Source organism: Sarcophilus harrisii, chromosome 1 (assembly GCF_902635505.1).
Source record: "Sarcophilus harrisii chromosome 1, mSarHar1.11, whole genome shotgun sequence".
NCBI classification, from domain to species: domain Eukaryota; kingdom Metazoa; phylum Chordata; class Mammalia; order Dasyuromorphia; family Dasyuridae; genus Sarcophilus; species Sarcophilus harrisii.
Genome location: NC_045426.1, coordinates 656,327,473 through 656,336,756, shown reverse-complemented (window position 1 = coordinate 656,336,756; position 9,284 = coordinate 656,327,473). Strand labels below are relative to the sequence as shown.

Sequence of the window (9,284 nt, the reverse complement as noted above, 5' to 3'; positions counted from 1 at the left end):
CCCAATCCTGCAGGGCACATCTTCCCTATTTCAGACTCAGAATTTTAAGACATAGCTCAAGCACCATCTACATAAAGCCTTTTCTGATTCCCTCAGCAGCTGGCATCCTCCTCCCTCAAATCACCTTGAAGTTAACTATTTTGCGTATATTTGCATTCATTCACTTTATATTAATCCTATAAATATGGGCAGCTAGGATAGAGCCCTGTGCTAAGAAAATCTCAAATAGGGTCACAAAGATAAGAATGAAAAAAACCAATAAATGAAAATATATTTAATGTGTGCTTTTTGTCTCCATTTGAATGTAAGCACGTTGTGTGTAGGGGTTTCTCCCCTCCTTTCTCCCCCCCCCCCATTTGTATCTCTAGTGCCTGGCACATTGTATATGCCTAATAAATATCTATTAATTGATTATGTTTGGATCACTTTCATATTTTTCTCCCATAAGACTTTTCCTCCCCAGACCCTTAACTGGTAACTTTATTTGCTCACTGCCTTCATCCGTAATGATGACCTTTTAGAACCGCCCCCTTGCCCAGCTTTCTCAGCCTTGAGTCTTTGCTCTATATTCCCAGGCTCCATCTAGCTGTGACATCCTATGGTTCCTTAGAGCCTAGGGAGCAGTTTTGGCCAGTGCCTTCTGCTAAGGCATATTCCTTTGGGGCGGGTGATGGAGGAGGCACTGGAATAGCAGCCCGCTCTCTTACCCCCCAGAGGGAAGGCTTCCTCTTGGAGAGGAATAATGTGGGGCCAGGGAAGGTTACAGGGTGAAGTCACTGAAGGATGGAGCTGCCATCTGTTGGCTTCTTCATTTAATAAACAGCTACACAATCTCAAAAGTTTTATCAATGCCTGTTAATCTTAGCCATTTCCCCAAATACTCCTTTCCTTTCAATCCCCAAACCTGAGTCTTCCCACGTAACACAGAAAACTTCTTAATTCAAATCAAGGGACATAGTGAACAGAGTATGCAATATTCGAGGTGTGGGTATGGAAGTGATTTTAGAGATCATTGGTTCAAAGCACTTTTACAGATGAGCAAACTGAGGTCTAGAGAGGTTAGATGGCTTGTCTCTATAGCTTTGTTAGCTAGGTTTGGTGTTACCTGGGCCCCATTCCCCACTCTAATTATTATGGCTTGAATGGTCCCCAGACTTTTCCCCAGACTACAGTACCAGCTTTTGTTGGGACTTAATTCTGGAGCTGCTGTCTGCCTCTAGCACCCTGGTGACACTGGCCTAGAAGGGAGTAGAAGGGGGATAGATACACTTTCTAGGCTTTGGTGTAGGCTACACGGTCACTGAGATCGTCAAAAATGGTACAGAGGGAACAGGGCCCAGATGGGTGGGAAACAAAACGTGGCAGAGAACACAGGGAATAGTAAAACAGATGCTTTAAAAATACCCTATCTGATGCCCATCAGTTGGCAAATAGCTGAATAAGTTGTGGTATATGAATGTTATGGAATATTATTGTTCTGTAAGAAATGACCAGCAGGAAGATTTCAGAGAGGCCTGGAGAGACTTACATGAACTGCTGCTGAGTGAAGTGAGCAGGACCAGGAAACCATTGTACACAGCAACAACATTATACAATGATCAATTCTGATAGACATGACTCTTTTCAACAAGATGATTCAGACCAGTTCCTTTAGTCTTGTGATGAAGAGAGCTATCTACAGAGTGACGACTGTGGGAACTGAGGATGGATCACAACATAGTATTTTCACTCTTTTTGTTTGCTTGCATTTTTCTTCTCATTTTTTTCCTGTCTAATTTTTTTGTGTGTGCAGCATGATAATTATAGAAATGTGTATAGAAGAATTGCACATGTTTAACATATATTGGATTACTTGCCATTTAGGGGAAGGAAGGACAAGAGAGGGGAAATTTGGGACACAAGATTTTGCAAGGCTGAATGTTGAAAAATTATCCATGTATACATATGTTTTGAAAATATGCAAAAATTACAATCCCTGAAAGTGTTTTGAATAATGTAATTACTTTCAGGTGGATTGATTTACAATGTTTTCATCTCCTTATTGGGCTAATCACCACGAGGAAAAGAGACTACTGTGTCTATTCTGAAATGTCTTCTCTAGCATGCTTTGCTATGCTCTGCACATAGTAAGTGCTTTAGAGAAAAGTTGCCAAATTGGAGCATTGCTAATAAAATATCTCCTAACCCATCACCTTGCCCCTAATACCTTCTTTTTCAGTCTCAACTGGGAAGCCAACTTGGGTCATTTCTCCCTAGAGACATTGTCATCAGTGGTTCTCATTGCTACAAGTCTCATATTAGAAGTCTATCCTTTCTTCCCTACTTCCTCCCATTTCTTTGTTCCCTTCACTTTCCTGTTTCCCTATGAAGTTTCCTCACTGTAGAACTTGTCAAATTCTAAATACAGCAGATGAATTCCTGCCTCTCCTTTAGTCCCTTTCCAAAGCAATCGGAGCCACAGGGACTCACTGTTGCTACTGCTTTGGTGGTTCTCACGTGTATATATTGTATTCATTCCCTAGACTAGACTAGGAATCCTCTAGGTCTCATTTATCTTTGTAACTCCTACTGCTACAGGTTCAGGTCTTAAAATAATCTCATTATAGATTACTGTAGTGGAGTGCAGTAGTTAAGTCCTGTGCTTGAAATCAAAAGGCATCAAGACAAGTACAGTAAATAGTGTTGGTCCTGGAATCTGGAAGATCTGGCATTTAACCTCTGCTTCAATTACGAATATGGATAACATCACCTACACCTCTTAGTTATGAGGATCAGATGAGATATTTATAAGACTCATAGTACAATGCCTGCCACATAGTAGGTACTCTCTAAAATGCTTATTCCTTTCCTTTCTCCCTTTATCTTCCTCTTCTCTGGCCTGGGCATTAAAACCACTATAAAATTTTTTTTTGGAGGGAGTGATGATGTAAGGGTCAAATGAAGTAGTAATTATATTTATTAGAGTTAAAATATTTTCAAAGAGCTTTTTGTATAGTCTTTTATATAGACAGGGCATCTTTTGTCACTCCCATTAAATTTTTTTCAATAGTAATTTATTTTTCCTAATATATATATAGTTTAACATTCATTTTTAAAGACTTTCAAATTTTTCTTCCTTTTGTCTCACCTCCTCCCCAAGACAGCAAGTCAAACGTGCATTTCTTTTAAACATTTCCATATTTGTCACATTGTAATCGCTCCCATTTTAAAGATGAAGAAACTGAGTCCCAGAGAGGTTAGATGAGTTGCCAAGATCACTGTACTAGTACATAGCAGAGGCAGGTCTTAAAACTCAAGTTCACTATATTCAGTCCTTGTTCCTTTGTAATCTTTAAGAAGCTCATCAACAAGACTTGGAATCTGAGAAGTCCCTCCCTCGATCTTGGCCTATTTCACCACTAGCAAAATCAGTGATCACCATTCCTCAATGGCCAAGGCTCCTCCCCAGTTTTACAGACTTGGTTCTGTGCTTCTCCTAGCCTTAGCTCCAAAGTCTTTTATCCTTTCTTTCCTCTTCTTGGAAAGTGCTTTCAAAAAGGAAGCGTGATGTTCCCAACTGCACCCATCAGCAAAATTCATCCTAGGAATTTAAGACACACACACACAGCAGAGACCAATGCTTTGTCACCTTATTTATTAGAGATCACCTTTTCAAAGTAAAAAGAGGTGGGGAGAAGTCAGGACAAGGGGTTTGCATACAAGTGTTATTCTGTGTCAGCAGTGGTGGCAAGGGTCTACAGAAGAATTCTGGGGTCAAGAGACATCGTCAAAGAGGAGGACACGCCTCGATTGTCAAATACCAGACAAAACGGGGATTGAGTATAGGGGAACCCTCTTTGAGGATTAAGACACACAAGGTTTTTTTTTTTTTGTTGTTTAAATCAGTTACGCTGTGAGACTGGATCAGTCAGACATTGATGCAATTTTGCCACCAGAAGGCCAACAAGGAGCTACTGTGGAGAGAACAAACAGGAGTAACCCAGGGGGTGAGCAGGACACAAGCTGCAAGTCTGCAGTGACAAACAGTAGAGTGGAAGAGGTTCCATCAGTGACCACATGTATTGCATTAGCTAAAGTCGGGGGGAGGGGAGAGGGTGTCTAGGTTGAGGATGGTTCTGAGGAGAAGGGCTGCGGCCTAAATGATATCAGAGAAATGCCTTTTGTACAGTACAAGAATTCAAACACCATCCACTTTCTTAGCAATAGCAGCCACTGGAGACAAGACAGGTGAGAGGGTGCATGTCATTCAGTAGAGTATTTACAGTTTTACGCTCAAGGGAGAACTGGGGTATCAGGAGTCATCCTCAGTGGGGTAAGGCAATTCATTCACTAGACATTATAAATAGTTTTGCCTTTTTTCCCCTCTCCTCAATGAAGACTTAGTTAATGCCGCCAACTGAGAAAAGAACAATTAGCATCACTTTACAGCTCTCTGGGGGGAAAAGGACTTCAAAAAAGGGAGTTCATGTCTTAAAGCAAAAAATAGAAACATGACTATCAACAGAAGTTTGGATTTTTTTCTATCCCCTCCCCCTCCCCCCATATATCATAAACTACATACCTACTTACATACAATTGTAACATGATACTCTTTATAGAGTAAGACTCAAGAAATGACATGGACTGCAGGTATTTTTATTCTTGTGTCAACTGGAGACTTCCAGAATCAGAAGCAACCTGGTAGGCCTGAGTGCAGGGTTTTGCTTTTCTGAGGAAGGAGGACAGGACCACAGGAAATCTAAAGACAAGTGAAGGTGGGGGCAAAATGGCTGTTCTGAGTCCTTGGAGAAGGTCCCAGGATGAGAAATCGTGCCTTGGTCCATTATCATCCCCTCTCCTCCCTTGCCCCAAGAACTCTTGTATTCTCCTTCTTGGTAAGCCCAACAACACAGAGTGGAGGCAAAAATGCAACAAATCATTTCAGTGTGTCATGGGTGGGGGGAATAGGGGAGAGAAGAAGGAAAACTGGGGCCACTCAGTTGTGACACATAACACAATCAGGATTCATCACCTCCTTGTGGATGACTCCATTTTGTGGGGAACAAATTAATGAACTTTGTGGGGCTGGGATGAGGTATTCAGCTATTGAGATGTTTAGAGTATCCGCTTGGGGCTGCTCTTTGGGGAATACTGCTTTAGTGGTTCATTGGCCTCAAACAGTAGCCCATCAATAGGAGGTCTGGCCTGGGCTGTATCTTGGGCCTGCTGCAGATGCCTTCTGCCACCTACTTGTGTTTGTTGAATGGGTACTCATCAGAAGGAACCATTATACTTGTCATGGTGACAAAGGCCCTTAGTGGGGATTCAGTAACATTTCATTCAATCTCGGCAGATGCAGTGTTTTCCAGGGTATACAAAAAGACCCTTATGGGCACATTAAACCGGGGTGCAACATTCCTATTTGTGCTGGTCCAAGTGCCCAGCTCTTCAGAACTTCTGGGGGTCTGACCATTTGCAATACAAGATGCCCAACAACCCCATTATCTTCAAGTGGGCCAAGGCCCACTGTTCCTTTTGCCAGAAAGCTGGATGGAAGACCTTTTTTCTTCCTGAATGCAGATTAAAGAGTAGTAGATGCAAATCAGCTAGCTTCTCTACCCCACCCCATGTCACCAAGGTCTCCTCTGGTGGAGAGGGATGGAAAATAAGCTTATGTACACGCAGTACTCAACAGAACTCAAAATAAGCTTCCAGGCACAAAATGAGGTCAGTTGGTTTTTCTTGTAACAGAGGTAACTATGCAAATAGTAGAGAGGGTCCATCAGAGATGACCCAAGAGCAGGACTTTCAGCGGCCCTGGAATCCAGAGACACAAGCTTGTTCTCAAGAGTTCATCTTTCTCACTCTTTCAGCAGAAATTTTCAAAGGTTTAAACTGAGTGTTGTTCTCACTTCAATGTAAGCTCCTTTCTTTTTCTCCCCCCCTTACCCTCCCCCCCAACTTTTCCCAGCCCCAGTTCTGGCTTCTTGCCCTTCCACTATTACTTAAACATTCCATGATGGTTTGAGGAATCAGTACAATGCACAGGTCCCTTTTCTCACTTTGTAACTCTGAACATAAGCTAAGATCAATTTCTTGGGATAATATAACAGCTGGGAGTGGGTGGAAGAGGAATAGGGATTTACATTTAAATCCACCTCCAAAAAGGGTTGGAGCAAGGATTTAGATTTGAATCCTCTTATTAGGTGATGTATATGGTGAAGAGTGATGGGACCAGATTTTAATGATAACTCTGGGTATTGAGGGCATTGTGGAGAGTAACAGGGCTGGAGGGAAAACAACAGGGAAGGAGATGCCTTACAACTTTTACAAGTCATTAAACCTGATTTTGCAAATTACGACAGGACTAAGAAAAGAATAAAAAAATCTCCAGAGACCAGAAAAAGGTTAATCACATCCCCTGGCCTCTCTCTTCTGGAGGGACCCTATCTTCAGCCTGACAATGTTCATTCCACAATCTTTTTTTTTTTTTTTTTTTTTTTGTCTTTTAGGCTAATTTCTACACAAGATATTCCTGATTAATGCAATCAAATTGTGTAGTGTAGGTAAAAAGAAGCTAAGAGAAAATTAAAAACCTCATAAATACATATACAGAAAACTCTTCAATAGGTGGAAAGGGGAATTGAGGGTTGGTAAGGATTTATCAAATCAGCTCCTTTTTAACTTAGACTATAATATGGAATTTCATATTTCTAACAACTCTAATGTAGGAACTGGGAAAAAATGTAATTAATGTTGTTGCACTATTAGATGTTTCCTTATTTGTGGCTGGCAGTGCCCCCTTTTCCTTTACCCCCCTTTCCCTAAGAATGGCCTCTGTTTTCTTTAATCTATATGGTAATAGTTTTTTTTAACCCCTGCCCCTCCCCCTCATCAAAAATAACAAAACCACTCATTAGTTTAACCCTTAGTTTAAATGATATTTCTATAGACAAAGAATCTCAAAGCAGGGAAGAGCTTAATCTCCTAGATCAATAATGGATTCTTTGCTTCCCTCCCTGACAGGACTGGTGGGGGCTGCTGAGGTAATCACATAGGTTAGTTGTGGAACCTTGCATATGCTCTGTAATGCTTTTGAGGTCAGCCCTTAATGATGTAATTCGATTTGCTTGCCAGAGACATACATGGAATTAGATCGAAAGGTGGTGGAGTAGGAAGGGTTCTTGGGTTGTGTTAGGGGTGAAAAACTGAATCTGGAACTTCCTGAATAGCAAAATAGATTGAAACCCTGCTTGCTGCTGACTTTTACAGTCATTTCAACAATTATGCCTTGATTTAGTTAGAAACTGCCCTAACAAATCTCTTGTGCACAATGGTCTGATTTCCTTGCTACTGCCCATCCTTTTCCTTTCCAGAGTGGCTTAAATTTTGGTTGAAGCCATTGCTTTAACATCTAATGGAAAAAATTCCCAAACATTGACTTTTGTTTCTTCCGGAATCCAAATAATGTCATATTTATATTACGAAGTCCATAATTCTTAGCTCTGCATAAAAGGAATAGGCTCCATACCTCTCAGAGGGGTAGCCACTTTGGGCCATAAAGAGGTGAGGGAGACATGAGGACTTTCTGAGCCCTTGGTCAGACCCTTAGGGAGTGCCACACCTCAGGAGCACAGGTAGAACACATCAATATTTCAAGAGCAGCACTTTCAAAAATTGTGATCTTTGAGCCAGTAGGTGATGTCAAAATGTTTCCCTTCTGGCCAGTGGAACCAAATCTGCAGGAAGAGAAAGGGGGTATAAATCCATTTCCAAATCTAAAGGCAGAGCTCTTAACCTTGCCATACCCCATGGCTACCAAGAGCTTTGACCAAAGCTGAGTCCTTACCTTCAGATCAAGGCATTTATCTTGTGTCAGATTCCCACTTCTATAAAGCAGGGGAACACACTGTCATTCTGGAGGACATGATGTCAAAATCTCTTTTGCAACAATAGAAACAGTGCTTTCTCTATATTCCCCATGCTACCGCAAGACAAGAACAGGAGTCAGCAAGGTCTTCAAAAAGCAAGAATCTGTCCAAAGGATACGAATGGAAGTTGGTGGTTGACTAGCTGATTGTTTTGCGCACATGTTCAGAGAGGATGAGTTTCTTCTTTCCATGTGAAGCTGAGGGCATTGGTGTGACATTCAGACTCAAGTCCCAGAGATTGGCCAGCAATTATTTGCACACTGGGCCCAGGGCACATCACAGAAATGAGGGGAGAATTCCTTTTTCAGGGTGCCTGTTAAAAGGCCCATGCCATGCAGAGGGTGAATCAAGGAGCTCCAATAGGGGCTAAACAATCCATACAAAGATAGGACAACAATGTCTTGATACACAGCATTTTCAGAATGCTGAGGAAGATGAGGAAGGGGGTGTGATGCTGTAAAGATGAGGAAAAGACAATAACAATTCCTTCCCTCTTTCCTATGTCAATGACTCAACTCACTTTACAGGTCACTGGCAACTCAGAAGTCCAGAGGTTGGGAGCACAGATTTCAGATGGAGGTGCCACACAGGGGACCCTGTCTTTCCCCTGACCAAACACAAACTGAAACCCACACCCAGCCCACCCACAAAGCCAAGGTGAATTGCCCTCTCAAGAACTCCAGTGAGGTTTCACGTGATCTCATGATATACATGTAGTACAGAGAGGAACTGAAAGTGCAATTAATCAGATTTTTTAAAAAAGCACATTTGTGCTGCTGTGTCTGTGTGCAAAGATTCAAGACCCAAAATAAATACATGATTTAAAAATTAAAAAGGTTCACAGTATCACACACTTATAGGTAGTTTACAGGAATGCCCAGGGGGAAAACTGCCTTCACTTCGATTTCACCCCACTGATTTCTTCTCTTCTGGGCACTCTGGGCTAGGGAGTTGAGTCTTTTCAGTCAGTTGCCATTGGTCCCAGGATGGTCACGGTTGAGTTGGTCAGTGGGAAGAAAGGACAAGGACGGGAGGCTCAGGCAGGGTTCCAGTGGGATGCGCGTTGGAGGAGGAGGTCCTGTGCTGCAGCGAGTCGGCAAATTCCCTCATGGCCAGCCCTGATGGGCAGGATATCAACACAAGGGTAACACGGCAACCTGGAGAGGGGACTAGGCTTGGCTTCAGGCCTCACATCTGCATAGAAATTACTGCAAAGAGGCAAAAGGGAAAAAGTGTGAAGGAACTGAAGAGGGAAACAAAGGCACCTTCCCACATACTTCTAACTCCCTGGGAGGACTATGGATGGAACAAATCCACAGTTTCATGGCCTCCCTCTCCCCAAGAAATGTGGGAATTATGTCAGTCTTATCTTGG

At 42.2% G+C, this 9,284-nt stretch overlaps 1 protein-coding gene across 11 annotated transcripts in view; it reads right to left on the bottom strand.

Annotated features, from left to right (window-relative positions):
* Positions 1 to 3,619: 3,619 nt before the first annotated feature.
* Positions 3,620 to 9,284, bottom strand: part of PIP5K1C (phosphatidylinositol-4-phosphate 5-kinase type 1 gamma) — a 130,816-nt gene continuing 125,151 nt past the window's right edge. For 10 of the 11 annotated variants that reach the window (XR_004231219.1, XR_004231220.1, XR_004231221.1 and 7 more), the window contains one exon: positions 3,620 to 9,118. Coding sequence is in view for 5 of the 11 variants with exons in the window: in XM_031947870.1 (XP_031803730.1) it covers positions 9,116 to 9,118 (3 nt within the window). In the remaining 6 variants the exon portion in view is untranslated. The remainder of the gene's footprint in view (positions 9,119 to 9,284) is intronic. The other variant, XR_004231218.1, reaches the window with a different exon arrangement.